Source organism: Blennius ocellaris (genome assembly GCF_963422515.1).
Source record: "Blennius ocellaris genome assembly, chromosome: 17".
NCBI classification, from domain to species: Eukaryota; Metazoa; Chordata; class Actinopteri; order Blenniiformes; family Blenniidae; genus Blennius; species Blennius ocellaris.
This window is the reverse complement of record NC_137666.1, coordinates 1,305,166-1,326,688: the sequence shown is the minus strand read 5'-3', so window position 1 is coordinate 1,326,688 and position 21,523 is coordinate 1,305,166. Positions and strand designations below refer to the sequence as shown.

Genomic DNA, 21,523 nt, shown 5'->3' with positions numbered 1-21,523 from the left:
CCAGAGCCACGTTAGACTGAAACTTACAGTGTTTAAGTTGCCCCCCTCCCTCCCCCTCCCCCTCCCCCCATGTTTAAACCGGAGTGTTTTCGAAAAGCTCCACCTCGGGAGCGGTTTTCCCCCAAAAAAGTTGCGTTTCCAGTGGCTCCGAGCTCCGTTGTCATGGAAACGGAGGCCCACAAAGGCATCGGAAGTTTCACGTTTTCGCCTGAAGACGCTGCGAAAACGGGCTGATGTGACATCGTTTACCCAGAGACACTGTGATTCCGCCGGGCGAGAGGAAAATATAACCGACGGGATAAAGAATAAATGATCATCTTATTTAAATTTCTTTGGTTTATCTGGGAGAAATTCAAGAAACAAGTTAAATTATATATATATATATATATATATATATATATTTTTTTTTTTTTCTTCGCACTTCTTTTTCAAGGCTGTGAACTTTTGCCACCTGACCTTAGCGTATCGTCCTGAGTGACACTAATCCCCCCCCCCCCCCCCTCCCCAGGGTGCCACAGAGCACCTGGAGGTCCTGGGATCCGGGGGGGGGGGGGGGGTCGTCATGTGACGCCCCGCCGCCGCTGCCAAAACGCCGCCGTGACCCAGAGAGAAGCTAGCTTCCTCCGTGTGGCGTGTTTAACAAGCTAACATTCCTCCTGGGAACCTCGGAGTCTTTCCACCACTTCGTCAGGTTCAGACCGTCGTTCTCTCACGAAGCATGACGTTCTCATGTTGGGAGTTCAGCGGCGGCGTTACGGGTTTCCGTTCAGTTCGCTGGTAAAACTTTTAGCTGGAGGTCGGAGTTTCACGTCGTGACGAGAGAGAAGGAGGGAGAGAGGGAGGGAGAGAGAGAGAGGGAGAGAGAGAGAGGAAGGAAGGGAGAGAGGGGGAGAGAGAGAGAGGAAGGAAGGGAGAGAGGGGGAGAGAGAGAGAGAGAGAGGGGGGAGGAAGAGAGAGAGAAAGAGGGAGAGAGAGAGAGAGAGGGGGGAGGAAGAGAGAGAGAAAGAGGGAGAGAGAGAGAGAGAGGAAGGAGGGGAGAGAGAGAGAGAGAGAGGGGGGAGGAAGAGAGAGAGAAAGAGGGAGGGAGAGAGAGAGAGAGAGAGAGGAAGGAGGGGAGAGAGGGGGGGAGAGAGAGAGAGAGGGGGGGAGGAAGAGAGAGAGAAAGAGAGAGAGAGAGAGAGGAAGGAGGGGAGAGAGGGGGGGAGGAAGAGAGAGAGAAAGAGGGAGGGAGAGAGAGAGAGAGAGAGAGAGAGAGAAAGGAGGGGAGAGAGGGGGGAGAGAGAGAGAGAGACAGGGAGGGAGAGAGAGGGGAGGGTGAGAGAGAGAGAGAGGGAGACAAAGAGAGGGCGAGAAAGAGGGAGGGAGAGGGAGAGAGGAAGAGAGAGAGGGAGGGTGAGAGAGAGAGAGAGGGAGACAAAGAGAGGGAGAGAAAGAGGGAGGGAGAGGGAGAGAGAGACAGGGAGAGAGGGGGGAGGGAGAGGGAGAGAGAGGGAGGGAGAGAAAGAGGGAGGTGGAGAGGAAGAGAAAGCGGGAGAGAGGAAGAGAGAGAGACTCTTAAACGGTGATTCAGCTCCGTCCAGTAAATCTTTGTCATGTGAGACGTTGAAACGGTGGGAAAGAGAGTCTGAAAAAGGGAAGAGAGAGAGAGAGAGAGAGAGAGAGAGAGAGAGAGAGAGAGAACGTGGACCTGCTTCTTTATCGCACCACTTTGATTAAATTACACAGTATTCCAGAAACGTGCCGACTCGGCAGTTCTGCCTCCGCGGTTTACAAAAATCCCTGGCAAGCCTCCGAATGAACTATCGATTAGGAATCAGTGAAATTCCTCGCCGCCTGTTGGAGCTCCGCTCCGCGCAAATCACGAGTCATGTTGCAGGACTGGAGAACGTTGTTCCTCCCTGTGGAACGTCGCTTTCTGTCCGTTCTGCCGTTGGACATAAAGACACATATAATCTCTCTCTCCTTCTTCTTTTTTCTTTCTCTCTTCCCCCTCCACACATCTGAAGCCGGGCTCCTCCACCCGTCGGGCTAATTGACGGCCACCTAAACCTCCCGCCGCTCCGCCTTTAACCCTTGTGTGGCATCAGGGGCAAAAAAACATCCATCGGGGTCATTTCTCCTCTTAATTTGACCATAACGTTCACTGTTTTGGCTCAAACGGCATGATTTTTGCTGAGGAAGTTTACTTTTATATGCAATTTAAAAATTTTATTTAAAAATTTTCACTCGGTCAATAATACACTGTCGGCAAAAAAACTTCCTTATGTGGCGTTTTCATCTACTAACTTTGACCCCTGTAAAAATATATCAGATAAATCTGTTAATCAACTTCAGTCCTGATCAAAACTACCAAATATATATAAAAAATTAACCCTTTAAATGCCCATTTAGAAGATAAAGGCACTGAAATAGGAAAAAATACACACAAAATGACTCATTTTCAATATAAAATGTGATCGGATATTGGATTTTTTTTTTTACATGTTATTACAGTCTTGGATATGTCAATGATTAGTAATGTAATTGACTTTGAAGCATATTTAGTTTTTGTGCAGCATCAGATTTTCAAAAAAACTCCCTTATGTGGCGTTGGTGGCTGTTTTCATCCACTAACTTTGACCCCTGTAAAAATATATCAGATAAATATTTCTTAAATTTTTTTGCATAAATCTGTTAATCAACTTCAGTCCTGATCAAAACTACCAAATATTAAAAAAAATAAATCAAAATGAACCCTTTAAATGCCCATTTACAAGATAAAGGCACTGAAATGGGAAAAAATACACACAAAATGACTCATTTTCAATATAAAATGTGATCGGATATTGGATTTTTTTTACATGTTATTACAGTCTTGGACATGTCAAAGATTAGTAATGTAATTATCTTTGAAGCATATTTAGTTTTTGTGCAGCATCAGATTTTCAAAAAAACTCCCTTTGGTGGCTGTTTTCATCCACTCACTTTACAGCTGTAAAAATAGATGAGATAAATATTATTATCTGATCAAAGTTAGTGGATGAAAACGGCCACGAACGCCACATAAGGAAGTTTGTTTGAACGCCACACGAGGGTTAAGGACCGACGTGGGCGTCGGAGGTTCGGCCTCAAACCAACTCGCCGCTGACCTTTTAAGTGGCTTCTGTCTCTCCGGCGAAGTGGAAGTCCTCCGAGGGAGGGACAGTGTGTCCCCCCCCCCCCCCCCCCCCTCCCTCCTCCCCCCCCCATGCCTGACGTCCGTGACCCGGGGCGTAATTAACCCACGGGGGAACTCGTAAAGCGGCGTTCGTAAGCCGGGGGCCCGCTCCCCGTACCAGCTCCCGTTTTTTGGGGCGGTCCACATCTGGATCCAGATGTTTTCCATTAGTGCTCAGGCTGCGCCGGGGGGGGGGGGGGGGGGAGGGGGCGGGGCCAGGGGCTCGTTAACGGTACGGGTGGAAACGAGGGAATTAAACCAACCGGGGAACACAGGTTGGCCTTGTAAAGCCGGGGGGGGGGGGGGGGGGGGGGGGCAGGCCTCCGATGAGGAAACGTGTTTGGAGGCGACTTTTATATATAAAGTTATTAACGACTCGTCCAAGGTGACGTCTGACCACCTGAATATCCTTTTTTTTTTAAAATAAATTGGCAAACGTCCAACCTCGTCGTCTTGTATTTAGAAGGTATTTTGTATTTTGTCACCTTGTGGGTTTTTTTTGTTGTTTTTTTTAATTAAAAAAAGACATTTTTAGATACATTACAGTCGTTCCAATGTGCTTTTATAGAGAAAATAGAAAAGCCCAACAGATCCACAAGAGCAAGCAGGTTTGTTTTTGCGACTGTGGAAAGAAAAACTCCCCCAACAGGGAGAAACCTGGGGAGATACATACAATACCCTTTTTAGTACTACGTATATATACATATATATATATATATATATATATATATTTGGTTTTTTTAATGCAGTAATCACACTGATCTAAATATTTTCCAACTGCCATGAGATCAAACCAGCCTGAGCAACAACAGAGCAAAAAAAACAAAATTATCACAACAATGATAACAAAAGCAAAAACAAAAGGACACAAAGCAAAGAACAAAGAAAAGAAAGAAAAAAAAAACCAACATGATTTTGATAATTGACAAAACAAATAGCAGAACATAAGAAAAATCAGCAGCGACTCATCAATGAGTAGTGGAAGTGTGTGTGTGTGTGTGTGTGTGTGTGTGTGTGTGTGTGTGTGTGTGTGTGTGTGTGTGTGTGTGTGTGTGTGTGTGTGTGTGTGTGTGTGTGTGTGTGTGTGTGTGTGTGTGTGTGTGTGTGTGTGTGTGTGTGTGCGCGTGTGTGTGTGTGTGTGTGTCCTCTGGATGTGAATGGAACTGTGGTTTTCTTTTTTATATTTCCGTCGTCGCTGCCCCTACAGGCCATCGGTGGTATTACGCTGCATCTATCAGCTCTCTGGAAAGCGAAACACGCTCTTTTTTTGTTTGTTTGTTTGTTTGTTTGTTGATGTTGACGCTTCAACCCCCCCTCATCCTCGTCTCCGCAGACGTTCACAGCCTGGTGCAACTCCCACCTGAGGAAAGCGGGAACGCAGATCGAGAACATCGAGGAGGACTTCCGGGACGGGCTGAAGCTCATGCTGCTGCTGGAGGTCATTTCAGGTGAGGACGACCTGGACGGGGTCGCCTGGGTTCACCGACGCCACTCCGTTCATCCAGGAACCATCATAGCGCAACTACATCAGTCAGGAAAACATAGATAGATAGATAATTACTTTATTCATCCCTGAAGGGAAATTGTCTTGTTGCAGCAATCTGGTACATACGAATATTATAAAATACAATAGAATAGTAATAAAAATATCTGTGTATAAGACATAAAGTAAAACACAGAACGGAACATGGGCACTTAGAAATAAGACGAGATAAAAGCAAGATAAATAAATAGTAAGGTGCAGTGGCAGAGCCGTTAGAAGTAGGCATTATATAATAATAATGACAATAATACAGATAAGAACAATGTGTAATAATACTCGTGTATAGTTCTACTAATAATGGTAGCAATAAAATAACAATAACACGTGAGAATGTGTGGAAAAAAAAGGTAAGACTCATTAGAATTTTCACTTTCTTTTAATTTCTTAAATTCTACTATTTTTTGGTCAAAGTCGGCCACGGTTTTATTTTATCCTGCAACAGCACCCACTAGTGGTCGGGCATAAAAACTACACCGTTTTCAAGCGTGAAACTTTCCCCGAGACGAAAATGTAAAAAAACTGCTTTTCCTCTCGAAACACGGCGACGAAACCAACTATTTGTCACAATGGAAATAAGCAGATTGTATTTAAAATTGATATTTTGTTAATTAAGATAGACGTCGCTTCTTTTTACTCCTTCTGAACGGCAACATTTTGTTATTTTATTATTGTTTTATTCTATTTTATTTGTCTGACATAAAGGTTGACGTGCAGTAAAAAAAAAAAAAAAAAAAAAAAAACCTCCATCCGTCCGTCACTTTATTGATTTCGTGTTTCCTCATGCAGGCGAGCGTTTGGCCAAACCAGAGCGAGGCAAGATGAGAGTCCACAAGATCTCCAACGTCAACAAGGCGCTCGACTTCATCACCGGCAAAGGAGTGAAGCTGGTTTCTATCGGAGCAGAAGGTGAGTTCATGTTTTAACCAGTAAGCATGTTTTCCTGCTTTACTTCCTTTGGTATCGAACCTCTGCAGGTGATTTTATTGGTTTATGGTCGACACCTGACAGCTTTCGTCATTTCCTGTTGGGACTTGAAACTGTTTTTGATGTTAATTCCACCAGGTGAAACCTGTAACTTTTCTATTTTCTCTGTAAAATGTTGTGTGTGTGTGTGTGTGTGTGTGTGTGTGTGTGTGTGTGTGTGTGTGTGTGTGTGTGTGTGTGTGTGTGTGTGTGTGTGTGTGTGTGTGTGTGTGTGTGTGTGTGTGTGTGTGTGTGTGTGTGTGTGTGTGTGTGTGTGTGTGTGTGTGTGTGTGTGCGTGTGTGTGTGTGTGCGCGTGTGTGTGCGCGTGCGCGTGCGTGCGTGCGCGTGTTATTGTGAGTGTGTGTGCGTGCGTGTGTGTGTGCGTGCGTGCGCGTGTTATTGTGAGTGTGTGTGCGTGCGTGTGTGTGTGCGTGCGTGCGTGCGTGGGTGTGTGTTATTGTGAGTGTGTGTGCGTGCGTGTGTGTGTGCGTGCGTGCGTGCGTGGGTGTGTGTTATTGTGAGTGTGTGCGTGTTAGTGAGTGTGTGGGTGTGTGTGTGTTAGTGAGCGTGTGTGTGGGTGTGCTTGTGGGTGTGGGTGTGGGTGTGCGTGTGTGTGCGTGTGTGTTATTGTGTGTGTGCGGGTGTGCGAGAGTGTGTGTGGGTGTGTTATTGTGTGTGTGTGTGTGTGTGTGTGTGCGGGTGCGTGTGCGTGTGCCTGTGCGTGTGCGTGTGTGTGTGTGTGTGTGCGCAGTGTGTTTGCTATAAAGCCAGACCGGCATTCCAGACAGATTATCCTGCTGGAATCCGCTCGTCGTGCTGCAGCCCGGCTCCCTGTGCCGGTGGGGAGGGACGGCTCATCAGGGGGCCTGAGGGGGGGGGGGGGGGGTGCAGTTTCAAATAGTATTAACAGGACTTGTGCCCCCCCAGCTGGATCAGTCCTGTTCATTAGAGCTCCAGACCCTGCTGGAGGGGATTTTCATTATCGACACAACAAGAGTGGACTGGACACAGGCAGCCCATTCACACACACACACACACACACACACACACACACACACACACACACACACGGCTGACTGACAGCTCAGCCGGTTTAAAATAATCAAATCACATGTTTCATTCATAAAGGCGTCGGCGTGTCACTGCGTCATTTCGCAGTCAGGAGCGATGTAATTACAGTAAATAAAGACTGTGTGAAGCAGAGTTAACAGATTTATAATAACACCCCCCCCCCCCCTCACTACCACCCCCACCCACCTCCCTGTGCTCATCTTGCAGAGATCGTCGACGGCAACGCCAAGATGACCCTGGGAATGATCTGGACCATAATCCTCCGCTTCGCCATCCAAGACATTTCTGTGGAAGGTGACGGCTTATTTATTTGTTAATTAATTAATTAATTCGTGTAAAGAACACAGCGTGTGGCCCAGTGTTGATTTGCATGTTTTTTTTTTTTTTTATGGTTGTGATTTGAAGGTTCAACTTGATTGATGTTTGGCTAAAAAGGACAGGAAGTCGTGAAACTCTGGAGTCAAACGTCGTCCTGTTCTACTTTTGCACACGTGCAGAATTATTGTGGTTCGCGTGTGTGAGTGTTTTCACAAAAGTTGCGTTCCCCCCGTTTATATGACTTTTTCAAAAAAGTTCCACCTTAACAGCCATTTTTTTCCCATCGCCACGTAAACAGAAACCCAAGATGCAATTAAACGCTGTTAGGAAATGTACCTTTTTTACTATTGCAATTTTTTTTTTTGAATGATTCTTATCTCATGGTTGAAAATAGCAGAACAAAGATGGAGCAGCCAAACTGCTTTATATCAACAACAACAAAAGTAATGAAAAAAATGCTAAAATGGCAAATCAGTATTCTAAAAAAAATCAGTATTTCAAAAAAAATTCACTATTTTTAAAGGCCTAATTTCCAAGAGTCTCACGAGAGACCAAAACAATAAAAAGTGAATCATTAAAAATAGCTAAAATGGATTAAATCAATTACAAAATTATCGCCTCAAATGAAAACAGCTAAATCTGCTAAAATGGCTGTTAAAAAAAACAAACCTGCATTAAAATAACAATAAATTATGTCTGAAGTTATAAATTGTGGCTCCAGACTAAATATATTTGGTGGAAATCTTTCAAAAGTGGCTCTTCTGGTCATATTTGGAATTATTTCCAGAAGCTTCTTCTTCATTTACGTTTTCTTGTGAAGAATTCCGTCTCACTGTCGTCTACAAGCGAAGAAAGAAAAGAACTTTTGTCACTCGTCCCTCTAGGAATAAAAAACGACTGGAGACGATACGAGGTTATTTCACTACGACTGCTCTTTTTTTTTTTTTTTTTCCCCAAACCGCGGTGGAAACGTCTGCGATGCGCCTCCCGCCCGCGGTTTACGTACGTAATGTACTTACACCGTAATCCAATTTAGATGTCGGACACGTTTAAGCCTGATCTGCTCAGCTTCGTCTTCACGCCGTCTTATTCCCGTCGGCGGGTTTCCTTGTCTTCGCCGCCACGCAAACAAACGGCAAACAAAGTCTCACACGTGGTTAATCCGCCCCGGAGCGAGGGATCAGTGGAAGGAAGAGTGTGAGTGGAAGTGGAAGTGAAAGGCCTGATGGGAGTTTCCGCCAACTTCACCACGGTCGCCCCCTTCTCGCCCCAAAACGCAGAGACGTCGGCCAAAGAGGGCCTCCTGCTGTGGTGCCAGAGGAAGACGGCGCCCTACAAGAACGTCAACATCCAGAACTTTCACATCAGGTAGGACTTTGTGCAGAACCCAGTTCATTGGCTTTTAGGGAGTTTGTCTCACTTGGAGGTTTTTAAAAAAAAAAAAATGAAAATGAAGATCCGGGATGCTCTGAGGCGTCTTCAACGATGTACGAACACAAAATCAGCCGGCTGGACGGAGCGTCGGTTTGATGCCGGGGGCGCTCGGGGATTTTTGATTCTGCGTTTCACAGCTGAACAGGTGAACACGTGGAGTTTCACAATAAATCAGTTCAGGACAATCTACGAGGATTCAAGGACTTTTGTTGTGTTGTTAGCATAGCATAGCATAGCATAGCATGACATGACATGACATGACAGCATAACGTAACATAGCATAGCATAGCATAGCATGACAGCATAGCGTAACATAGCATAGCATAGCATGACATGACATGACAACATAACGTAACATAGCATAGCATAGCATGACATGACAGTATAACATAGCATAGCATAGCATAGCATGACATAACAGCATAACATAACATAACATAACATAACATAACATAACATAGCATAGCATAATATGACAGCACAACATAACCTAGCATAGCATGACATGACATGACAGCATAACATAACATAGCATAGCATGACGTGACAGCATAACATAACATAACATATCATAGCATAGCATGACGTGACAGCATAACATAAACATAACATATCATAGCATAGCATGACGTGACAGCATAACATAGCATAACATATCATAGCATAGCATGACGTGACAGCATAACATAACATAACATATCATAGCATAGCATGACGTGACAGCATAACATAACATAACATAACATATCATAGCATAGCATGACATGACAGCATAACGTAACAGCATGACAATAGTTCTTACTAAGTCCCCGTTTATACAAGAACGTTTCAAGTAAAAACGCATAATTTTTGCGTTTTTGTCTCCGAAAAGTTTCTCGTTCACACAACCATGTTTTGAAAACAATGTAGTTTTCACGTTGGCTCACTAGAGGGCGCTGCTGCTGGTCTCTGTGATGAAACCATACAGACATTCGCACATACAACAAAATACTTTAGCGCTTAAATTATTTAATTTTCAATGAAATCATTCAACTTGGTTTATGTCACTGAAATAAACCTTTTTAATGTTATAATTCGGTGTTAATACCAAAAAATACTCCAAATTTTAAAATACGACATTCAGTTCTTTGCCTCGTCAATCAGCGAAAATGTATTTACATGATAATGTGATTCACTTACTGGACAAAGAAAATATAAAAGATAAGACGTTAAAAACAAGTGGGAGTTATTGTGTATGAGGGTAAATGACATTTATTATCAGAATTACAAGGTTATTGTAGGAAAAGCAATGAAAGTAAAGACGCAGGTTGAAATAACCCAAGAAGAAGAAGAAAACAATCATCCCACACATGACACATATTGCATTTCTCTAAGTAATAATCCTTATTTTATATTTATTAGCACCAGAGTCCAGGGATCTCCTCATGCTGATTATTCCTATCAAAGCGTTCGTCTGTTTTTCAGTTTTCGAGAGGCGCCCAGGTGGAAAGAACCTATACGAGGATATATGCACATATATGAAACCTACAAGCAGTTCATATGCACATATGTGCTGCATATATGTGTATATATGCCACATATAGGCAAAATTGAGGTGCATGTATGTGAATATACAGGCCATATAGGTCTCCTGTACTGCTTCTTTATTTCCACACATATATATATATAGCCCATATCTCACTTTGGCAAATGTCATACATTATCAAGGCGATAACTAAGAACGAACTAAAAAACAATTATGTAAGAAGAACATATAGGTGCATATGTGCACACATATATACGTGCATATATGTACCTATATAGGTGCCTGTATGCACGCATATGTGCATTTATGTACATATAATATAGGAAAATGGCCAATTTTATATATGTCGCATATATTAAAGACCTATATCAAATCCTATATTAAAACATATATGTTTATATAGGTTCTTTCCATGTAGGCGATGGAAAAGCAGAAGCCCCCCCCCCCCAAAAAAAAAAAAAATGTCCTCATGAACTAAACCCTCAAAGTCGGTGTCACCGGACGCCTCCGCCAGCGCTGAATTATTGAAGGACGACCGCGGCGACCCTCAGATGTGGATGAAAGGCGAGGAGGGGGGGACGGGGGGGGGATGTGAGGGGCGACGGGGTCACTTCAGGTGGAATCCACCTTTTGAAGTGTCGCGCGGCGAGAGACGACGCCTCGTTCGGCGGATGAGAGAGAGAAAAGGTTTTTCCCCTCGTCCCTCCAGCACTCAGGCTGCCAGAAAAGCAATAAGTGTCCTTGTGAAGCTCGCCTGCTGCATCACCGGCCCCTTTTCTCACGGCGAGCCGTGCATTAAAATAGATTTGTTTCCCCGCAAGGAGAGAATAACGATAAATCTTCCACGACGCGTAAAATCCAGGCTTTTTTTTTTTTTACACCGTGCTGCTTTTAGTTGCGTCGAATCGATGAGCCGCCGAAGGACAGAATCAAAATAAAGCCACATTTAGCTGTGATGTAAGTTATAATGAGCGCAGCTGGTTTATTTCAAATGCAATATTAAAGTAGTCAAAGTGAAGAATGTCAGGACTTTTTTTTTTTTCTCACTCTGAGATCACTTGCCGGGGGTAAAAAAAGACAAATGTCCTTGGGAAAGTTGAGGTAAAGCAGCGGTCTGGTTCTCCAGGAGGAATTTCAGTTTGTCTGAACACGATTCGTGTCTGTAGGTGTTTGTATATGTGTTTATGTCTAGGCGTATATGTGTACATAGCTTATTTACCTGTTTATTGTGAGTTTTTATGTTCTTTTTTTGTTTCCTTTTTTTTTGTTTTGTTTTTTCTTCTCATTTTTAACCTGTCATTCATTAAACATAGATGATCAGGCTCAGCCTATATACTTCTACTTTGTAAATTGTTTTTAAATTTAATGTAATAAATTTTTCTTTTCTTTTCTTTTCTTTTCTTTTCTTTTCTTTTCTTTTCTTTTCTTAATTTTTTTCTTTATTCTTTTCACAGTAGAAAAATTATATATATATATATATACTTCTACTTTGTAAATTTTTTTTAAATTTAATGTAATTTATTTTTCTTTTCTTTTCTTTTAAATGTATATTTTTTCTTAATTTCTTTTCTTTTCACAGTAGAAAAAAATATATACTATATACTTCTATTTTGTAATTTTTAAAAATTTAATTTAATGTAATTTATTTTAATTTAATTTAAATGTAACTTTTTTCTTAATTTAATTTCTTTATTCTTTTCACAGTGGAAAAATAAAAAAAATGTATTATAAAATATATAACTATACTATATGCTTCTTTTTTAATTTAATCGAATTTCTTTTTATTCAATTTTTTATATATATATATATTTTTTATTTTATTTATTCACATTTAAATTAAAATTTTATTAAATTTTTTCTTTATTTTTTTCTTTATTCTTTTCACAAGGAAAAAATTAAAAGAATATTACAAAAAATATATAAATATGCTATATACTTCTACTTTGAACATTTTTTTTTAAATTTAATTTAATGTCATTTATTTGCATTTTATTTTATTTTATTTATTCACATTTAAATTAAAATTTTATTACATTTTTTCTTTATTCTTTTCACAGTGGAAATTAAAAAATTTTTTTTAAAAGAAAAACCAAAAAAAAGAACCTTTGATTGAGCTCCTTCTCCTTTTTGTTCCCACAGCTGGAAGGACGGCTTGGGTTTCTGCGCTCTCATCCACCGACACCGTCCGGAGCTCATCGACTACGGGAAACTGCGCAAGGTGAGCCGCCGCCACAGACGTTGGCGCCGTGGTGCTGTTGGAACGCCACGGCGCCAACGTCTGGCAGCGGTAACCGTGGCAACAGATGGGAGTGTTTCTAATTGAGCATTTTTGTACATTGTAACGATTGTATATCCTTTCTTCTACCTTGCATTTGGAGCCAAACAAAGAGGATTTATCGCCTCCTGTTTGAACGCCATAATTACCGTGTGTGTGGAAAATTTAAAAAAAAAAGTTTCCGCTTCTTCGCCGTCGACAGGACGACCCCATGACCAACCTCAACACAGCCTTCGACGTGGCAGAGAAGTACCTGGACATCCCCAAGATGTTGGACGCAGAAGGTGAGCTGCATGACGATGACGATGATGATGATGATGATGAAGATGATGATGTGAAGAACAGACTTTCTGTCTCGAGAGCCAAACTATGTTTTCTCTGAAGTTTTCCCTCGACCTCCTGGCGACGCTGCTCCACATACGATCCAGTTTTTACCTTTTTTTTTATTTTTTTTATGTGATTTCTTGTCAAGCTGCCGTCTGGCAGATGTTTTCTGCAGCTTCCAGATGTGCCGAGGTGTGAAAACAAGCCCAATCCCAACTGTTTACATCTTCTACTTTCTTTCTTCCTCCACATTCCTGCCGACTTTACATGTTTCCTGTGGAATCAGACCGGAACCTTCCTTTTCAGTCGTTAATCTCACTTTCAGTTCAGGTGATGCAGGAAAACAACTTTTCCATGAATGTAACTTGAGGCTCCTGGAGATTTTCAGACTTTCCGAGCAGCTCGAGGTCGTTTTTAATATTAATACCACATGTTTATAATACGTTCATGATTGTGAGAAGGAATTCACACTTTCTACACTTTATTTGTCCACTCGTCTTCTTGATAATATTTCTATATTATTGACATTTAAATCAACTTCAATATTTTCATTCTCAATTCTCAAGTCAATATATATTTTTTGTTTACTTTTTCTTGATTTTCTGTCACTGATTTGAGTTTTTATTCTCTGAAATGCAACTTAACTCATCATTTTGGCTTTTATTTCTCTACATTTCCACGTCATCCTTCACCGTTTTTCTCGTAATTACAGCCGTTGCAGATTTGTCTTTAAGGCATTAAAAACGCAGTTAAAACTGAATAAAACTTGGATTTCCATGTTATTCTCAACACATTTAAAGCCGTCAGTCACACAGGATATTTATTACTCGTGATTTTTCGGGGGGAAATAAATACACAAATACACACATATATATATATATTTTTTGTCATTCTGAGAATATCTATGGACCCGAACATCTAATTTGATAAATGACAGATAAAATGCATTTTATTTTCTATATTTTACTTTGTATTGATTTTGAAAGCGAGGAAGAAAACGGACGGCGACGCTGTGACGTTTTCTTTTTATGGCGAACTTAACTGTTCTCTCTTTGACAACCCGGACCCTTCCTCCTCCTCCTCCTCCTCCTCCCCTCCCCCCTCCCTCCCTGACCCCCCCCCCCCCCCCTCCTGCAGACATTGTGGGCACTGCCCGTCCGGATGAGAAGGCCATCATGACCTACGTCTCTAGCTTCTACCACGCCTTCTCAGGCGCCCAGAAGGTATCCTGGATGCAGCGTCTCCTTCCTCACCTCCTCCTCTTCTTCCTCACCCCCTCACCCCCCCCCTCCTCCTCCCCCCACCTCCTCCTCCACCACCCCCCCCTCCTAACAGTGTCCTTCTCTTTTGGCAGTCCTCCTCCAGGCATCGCTCTCCTTCACTTTCCGCATGGTTTTTTTTGACGCCACCGAATGCATGACGGGACTCCAGAACTGTTCTTGTGACAAAACACCAGCGTGTCTCCAGTCCACCTCACTTAAGCTCCGCCCCCCCTCCGCCCCCCCCCCCAAAAAAAATTAAAAAAATAAAAAATGATCTGCCCCGCCCACCGATTCGGCTTCCTCCAAGAGAAGTGGGAGGTGTGGGGAACTTGGTCTGAGCCGAACGACGGCGATTACCCAGGCGAAGTGTGACGGAGGCTCCTGAGTGACAGTTTAAATCGAGGGTGGAGGAATGAGTGGAATTGAAACTGGCACCGCGCCGCCACCGCCGCCGCGTTTTGACGGGTGTCGCTTCGGTTTCCGTCTCTCGGAGCAGGAAGTCGTGAAGCAGCCGTTGCATAAGAGGAGCGATCGTATCTGGCTGAGAGGTGGAGGCGTCAGTCTGGCTGAGAGGTGGAGGCATCGGTCTGGCTGAGAGGTGGAGGCGTCAGTCTGGCTGAGAGGTGGAGGCGTCAGTCTGGCTGAGAGCAAACTCCATCAAACTCCATCAAACTCCATCAAACTCCCCACGACTATCAGTCGTATCGGTAAAAGCAGGGAGATCAAAACGACCGCGTGAACCCACCGTCCGCCGCCACGTTACGGCTCCAGCGAGCCGGTCAGGGTCAAAGGTCACCGACCTGCGGGCCGAACCTTCCCGTCGCAAACCCCTCTAACGTCCATGCCTTGCCATATATATATATATGTGTGTGTGTGTGTGTGTGTATACATGTATGTATATATATATATATATATATATATATATATACACACACACAGACACACACACATGTATATGTATGTATATGTATATATATATATATATATATACACAACGCGATATACTTCCTCGGCTCCTGGGTGGATGGCACTCTTGATTCTGGCGTTCCTCCACTGATCAGGTTGATTCTGTTGCGTTTAGAAAAGCGAAATACAAGCCGAGGAAAAAATGATGAAGGGATGATGAGAAGAAAGAAAAAGCGATGGATTCCTCTCACCTCCCCACCTCACATGAAATCAACCCCCCCCCCCCCAGGTGGACTGGATTCCCCCTTGTGTCTTGTGTTTACGCCCCTGCTGGCACCCTTTTGTCTCTGCACTCTTTTACTCTTGTTGCATTTTTTCTCTCTCTCTCTCTCTCTCTCTCTCCTCTGCCCTTCCCTCCTTCGCCTCTACCCCCCCCCCCCCCCCCCCCCAGACATCATTAGCACCTTGAGGCCAGATGAGAAGGCCGTCATGACTTATGTGTCGTGTTACTACCACGCGTTCTCGGGCAAACAGAAGGTGAGGAATCAAACACGAAACCAGGAGAAAAGATGTTTGTTTGACATAAAGTTGTAACCATTCTGGTTTTAAAAGGATTTTTTTTTTGTTTTTAACAGTATTATTGTAATCTTTGTGTTCAGGTTTTTAATCTCATGGTGTTAAAAGTGTCAGAAAATCAAAGTGTGAGCCGCTCGTGGTGGCCAGTAATGGACGTATAGATCCAAGCTTTGTAAGAAGACAACAAAGAGATGAATTGCGTAATTAAAGCTCACATTTCAGTCCTATATTCAGTGTTTCTGCTCGCCTCCAACCACAGAATCCCCCGAGATGATTCTCAATTATTTCACAATAATCGACAGAAACGGTCCCTTAAAGGCGGTTAAACGCTCGACCGCGTCCAAATCCTCCATTTATACGTCCGCGCTGGACATTTTACCTGCACACGGACGCGACGAGGCTCTAAACCAGGGGTGTCCAACATGAGGCCCGGGGGCCAGAAGCGGCCCGCCAGAGGAGCTAATCCGGCCGCCATGGGATTTTTTTAAAAGTATAAATATAAAAACACTCGATTGGCAAAAATGACATTCAAAACCGCCCTTGGTCAGAATTAATTAATGCGTCTGTGGAGGTCACATGACGCAACGCCTTTCACAATAAAACGATGAGTCCAATTTATATGAAGTGATACTTTAGACACGTAAACTCAAATCAATTTCCAGATGATGACAAATTGTTTTAATCCTGAATAAAAATACGATATCCAGATTTTTTTATTGCAAATATCTGATTTCCTTTAACCCTCTGGGGCCTATGGACGCAGTGGTGCGTCCTCGTCACATGACCGTTTGAAAAAGCAGCAGCGTCACAGCACAGCGTCATCTGGTCCAGTGTTTCAATCCGAGTCGAAAGTGCAGATATAAAACTACAAGCTCGTTTTTAAATGATGTTGATCGCCCAAGTAAAAGCGGAGATATGAGGAAAAATATGTGTGACCTTTTGAAAAATAGTTTTACAAAAACGCCTGAGGCAGTGCTTCTATTTCACTGTAAATATCTGTACAGAACTGTTTGTTCAGTCCTGTTTTGATACATTTTAGTTAATTATAGTTTAGATTTACTTTACAAGTAAACAAAATGATTCGTTAACCATGTCTGTGACTTTTATAGTCAATAAATCTGTTTTTACCACCGAATTTGTAATTTTATGGTGTTTTTAGATCCACTGTTTTAATACAGTATGACAAAGTGATGAAAATACTTCAGAAATGCATTTATGAGGTTGTCCTGAACAAAATGACACCAAAAAAGGCAAGGTTTAAGAATTTTATATCTGAGATATAAAGGAAAAATCAATTGTAGTGAAAAACGGCACAAAATGCTTCAGGCCCCAAAGGGTTAATATGTATATTTCAGAATAGACTGACAAATTCTTGCAGTTACAAAAGGATCAAAAGAAGGAAAGACTTTAACATTTGTCCATATCTGCAGTTTAATGTGATGTTTGACTTGTTGGGCCTCCAGAGGTCAGATCAGGTTGATGAAGCTCCTCGACTGAAACCAGTTTGACACCCCTGCTCTAAAATCATCTGAAACGAGCTTTTATTTTGTCAACGGATCTCGACACTTAACGTCTCATTTCATTACGACGCATCAGGAACTCTGCAGCCAAAACAGAAACGTGTTTTCTCCGGTGTCTGCAGAGCGACGGGCTGTAAAAACGTCTTTACAGCTCCTCAGTAGCGCCACAATTAGCAGCTGTCTGCAGGGGTGTTTTAGGTAATTTGTTCCCCCCGCAGTGGAGAAAAGTTCCGTTTAATAAGGTCGACCGGTTAGGAAACGGCGGTTCCGGCTCTCCGAGCAGGAAACCTGGTTCCTATTGGAGACAAAGAGAAACACACACAGTTCTGGCATTTTGTCTGTTGAAGATCCGGTTGAAGGACGTCGTTTACATGCGTTGGAAGTGCGACGACTTAAAGTCCCAATGAAATGTAAAACACTACTTTGCCAAAAACGATAGTTGGGGTTCTACTTCTAAGGTTCCTCCGACTCTGCCCCGCCACTGTTGTCGCATAACAAAGTTATTAGAATTTTGAAGTCGGTGGAATCCTTCTTCTTTGTCAAGAGTTGTGCAGATCTCCATCTGTTGTGTTTGTATCGGCTTGTTTCCTCTCAAATATCCAAGTTTTTACAGTGTTTTGAAGTTCTAGTCGGTGTTTTATGAGCCTTGACGAAAGATTGAGCCTGGAAGAGACTGAGAGAGGAGAAAAGGAGCACGGGCGGCAGGAGCGGCTAGCCGCTAGCTCGCTCGGCTAGCCGCTAGCGGGAGCTAGCGAGCTATCGAGGACGAAGCGTCTTCTGCTTCCTCAAACATGTTCCAGACGGAGTCACCGACGGCAGAACCACCTTCTGTGTCTTCTTCATCAATCACTGGATTTGAAATGACCACGATGATGAAATATGGTTCAATTCAGCCTCTTCGTGGTCAAAACTCTGATCCTCCATAATGTAAACACAACTTGGGCGTGTGCACAACTCGTGATGTCACTCTGTTATTGTCAGAAGCTCCGCCCAGCAGAGGAAATAGCGCCGTTTATCGGCTATTTTCTCGCAGATTGCCGTGTTTTAACATTTCACCTTCAGCCAGTTAGCATGAAAAATGTCCCTAGAAGCGACAGCAGAGTGTTTTGGAGGTCGAATCTTCATTTCACTGGGACTTTAAACATATCGAGCTCCGATACGACCTTGTCTCCTTCTCTAAACCTCCCAGCGCAGAACATTGTGCCGAAGCCGACTAATGGAGACTTTCCACACAGAGGAGGATATAAAAGAAAACCTCCATTAACCTCCGGGTCTTAATGGTCTCAGTTGTTTTGGCTCCCGGGGTTTTTAACGGCTGCTGGCACCGGTTTGACGTCGACGGTGGAGGATTAACTCTTCCGCCACCTCCGGATTCTAACACCTTAAAATTGTACCATCCAGGGCAACAAAAAAAAAAAAATGTACCCATAAAAACCTCACTTTCTCCCCCGTGAGGCTCCATGTGCCAATCTTCAGATTACCTCCACAAGGAAGTGCCAGAAATGTACAAATATGTGTTTTAAAGTGGGAAAAAAATATTAATGTATGAGATTTTTATAGCAGTTTTTGCGAGAGAGACATTTTTTTGGCCGAAGGGACGAATAAAGGAGTTTTTTCTTAAATCTGTCGCTGCAAAAAAAAAAATTTATGCATCAAATTCAATATTTCTGCCAGTTATTGACCCATCCCAGGGTAGTAATAAGTAATAATAATGATCAGTAGTCCTTGGAATGTATATTTTTGAAAATATTCATGTTTTGGGTTTTTTTTTTACCATAAAAAAAAAACGGATTTGCAGAAACATACTGGCATTTAAAGGGTTAAAAAACTAAAAATGTATTCATATTTGGTATGTATGTTTCACACTGAAAGATTGCCGCGTTTAAAGTGGAAAAAAAAATCAACGTATGATATTTTTCTAGCAGTTTTTGCGAGAGAGACATTTTTTGGCCGAAGGGACGAATAAATTAGTTTTTTCTTAAATCTGTCGCTGCAAAACATTTTTTTAATTATGCATCAAATTCAATAATTCAGCTATTGACCCATCCCTGGGCCTGGTAATATTAATGATCAGTAGTCCTTGAAATGTATATTTTTGAAAATATTAATGTTTTGGGGTTTTTTTTTAAACCATAAAAAACCAGCGGATTTGCGTAAACATACTGGCATTTAAAGGGTTAAAAAAAATAAAAATGTATTCATATTTGATATGCATGTTTCAGGCTGAAGTAGTTTTAAAAGATTGCAGCATTTAAAGTGGAAAAAAACATCAACGCATGAGATTTTTGGAGCAGTTTTTTGCGAGAGAGACGTTTTTTTTTTTTTTTAAAGGTTAATTGTGGTTTATTGTCGATCGTGGTCATAGAAAAGACTTAATTCTCTATTTTACCTTCATGAAACGTAATAAAATGTCTATTCTTAATGTAATAACTATGAAAACAACCCACATAATTAGTTAAATACCTGATAGTCGCTGCCGCTGTGTGACTGGAGGAACACACACAAGGATTTTAACATAAATTGCTGAAAAACGTTACAGTTTGGGGGGAAATTTCAAATTAAAACACCTCCATTAACCCTTTATATCCTTTTCCATCGTCTCAGAGGGGATTTGGCAGCTGTACTTCTCACAGCCTCAAGAAAACTAAAAAAAAAAGTAGAGAAATGGCTTTTTTTTCTGTACTTCTTATCAAATTAATAAAAAAAAAAAGTTAAGAGCCTGACGAACACAATTTCTGATGTTCATGACGGCAACATGCTACGAGAATTAACGTAGAATTACCAGACGAAATACTTTCAAAGTGTGAAAATGTTAAATAAGTCAGAATTAGTGTCTCTTTTTCTGACTTGAATGCAAAAAGAAAACGCCGATTTTCTGGCCCGGCGTCAGTAATGGCCGCCTCCACCTCCACCTCCTCCTCCACCTTCACCTCCACCTTTCATGCGATATTTTTCCGCCCTTGCAGGTGAACTCTGCCGCACACTTTTCCACTTTTCTTTTCTTTTCTTTTAATTTTTTTTTGCATGTTGCTGCAAACTTCTGCTTGCGTTTCCGGGGGGGTGTTGTTTACCCGACCCCACGTCGTCATGGCAACGAGAGGCGAACTCGTACCTGCAAGTTTAATCACAAGTGGTATTATGTTATGACGTATAGAATCACAAGGATATGAACTACAATAGTGGGACAATATAGTTTGTTGCTCAAACTTCTGCTTGCGTTTCCAGGGGGGTTGTTTACCGACCCCACGTCGTCATGGCAACGAGAGGCGAACTCATACCTGCAAGTTTAATCACAAGTGGTATATTACTCTTTACAGATGTGATGTTATGACGTGTAGAATCACAAGGATATTAACTACAATAGTGGGACAATATAGTTTGTTGCTCAAACTTTTTCTGGGGGGGTGTTAACCCGACCCCACGTCGTCATGGCAACGCTGCCGACCGCTTGATAAAAAGACAAACAAACCTCCCAGTACATCAACGGTCATTTTCATGAAAACATAATAATAATAATGGACGAATCTCACCAGTCTTTTGAATCTCACGCTGTTTTTTTTCCTCCCCCCCTCCCTTCCACCCCCCCCCCCCCCCCCCCTCGCCGTCTCCGTGGTCGTCCAGGCGGAGACGGCGGCCAACAGGATCTGCAAGGTTCTGGCCGTCAACCAGGAGAACGAGCAGCTGATGGAGGACTATGAGAAGCTGGCCAGCGACGTGAGCACCGCCCCCCCCCCGCCTCCCCTGTACCTGCCCCGCCCTCTCACCCATCACCCCCCCCCCCCCCCCCCCCCTCCTCCCCCCCCTCTTACCCCCCGGGGGCGTCTGTGCTCTGGATCATCACACAACAACAACAAAGAAATTCCATGTTGATCATTTTCCCAGTATTTTGTATGTTTTTATTCATTCACAGCAGTTTTATCTTAGAATTCTTATTAAAATGTTCACATCAAAGCCTATTTCAGTGTAGAAACATGCGTAAAAATACACGATCACAACTTAAACAAAATAATTTTAGGAAACACAATAAGTGCGAACCCGCAAAAATGATTTATTTACTTCTAGTTTCTCCGTTTCGCGGAATTAAGTTTTCAATCTTTATTTAAATCCTAACTTTCTCTTCCGTGTTATTTTCAACACCATTTATTACATTAATGAGCAGTAATAACATAACAAACTGAACTAACTGCACATTTCTACATGTTGTAACGACTTAAAGGCTAAAAATGAAGATAAATGTGATTTTATAGTCTAATATAATGATTTAGTGGTGGAAAGCTGAGATCAAACTAAAGTTTTAATGTTTGTAAATTATCATGCAATGTCTAAGGAAATAAAAATTAATAAATAATCACAGGTTATCATTAAAGATTTGATGTTTACAAAAGACAAGAATTCTTCGAAAGAGCCAATTTTTTTTCACATTTCTGTTGTACGCACAAATATTCATACTTTTATGTCGACTTTCTTCACCACGACAACTTTCGACAAGTACTCGATGAGAGTTTTTTTTAATATAACAGTTCCTTTAAGTTCCTTTAAGTAAAATAAAACGACACTGTCTTTTAAGTACGTTTTCAAAAATAGCTGTGATTCAAACGACACTGAAAAA

At 42.2% G+C, this 21,523-nt stretch overlaps 1 protein-coding gene across 1 annotated transcript in view; it reads left to right on the top strand.

The window, feature by feature from the left end:
- The window catches only part of actn1 (actinin, alpha 1), a 58,455-nt gene that overhangs the window by 27,053 nt on the left and 9,879 nt on the right, over positions 1-21,523 (top strand). The window contains exons 2-9 of the mRNA XM_080512577.1: positions 4,530-4,644; positions 5,526-5,645; positions 6,982-7,068; positions 8,373-8,460; positions 12,191-12,269; positions 12,529-12,610; positions 13,788-13,873; positions 20,536-20,628. Coding sequence (XP_080368703.1) covers positions 4,530-4,644; positions 5,526-5,645; positions 6,982-7,068; positions 8,373-8,460; positions 12,191-12,269; positions 12,529-12,610; positions 13,788-13,873; positions 20,536-20,628 — 750 coding nt within the window. The remainder of the gene's footprint in view (positions 1-4,529; positions 4,645-5,525; positions 5,646-6,981; positions 7,069-8,372; positions 8,461-12,190; positions 12,270-12,528; positions 12,611-13,787; positions 13,874-20,535; positions 20,629-21,523) is intronic.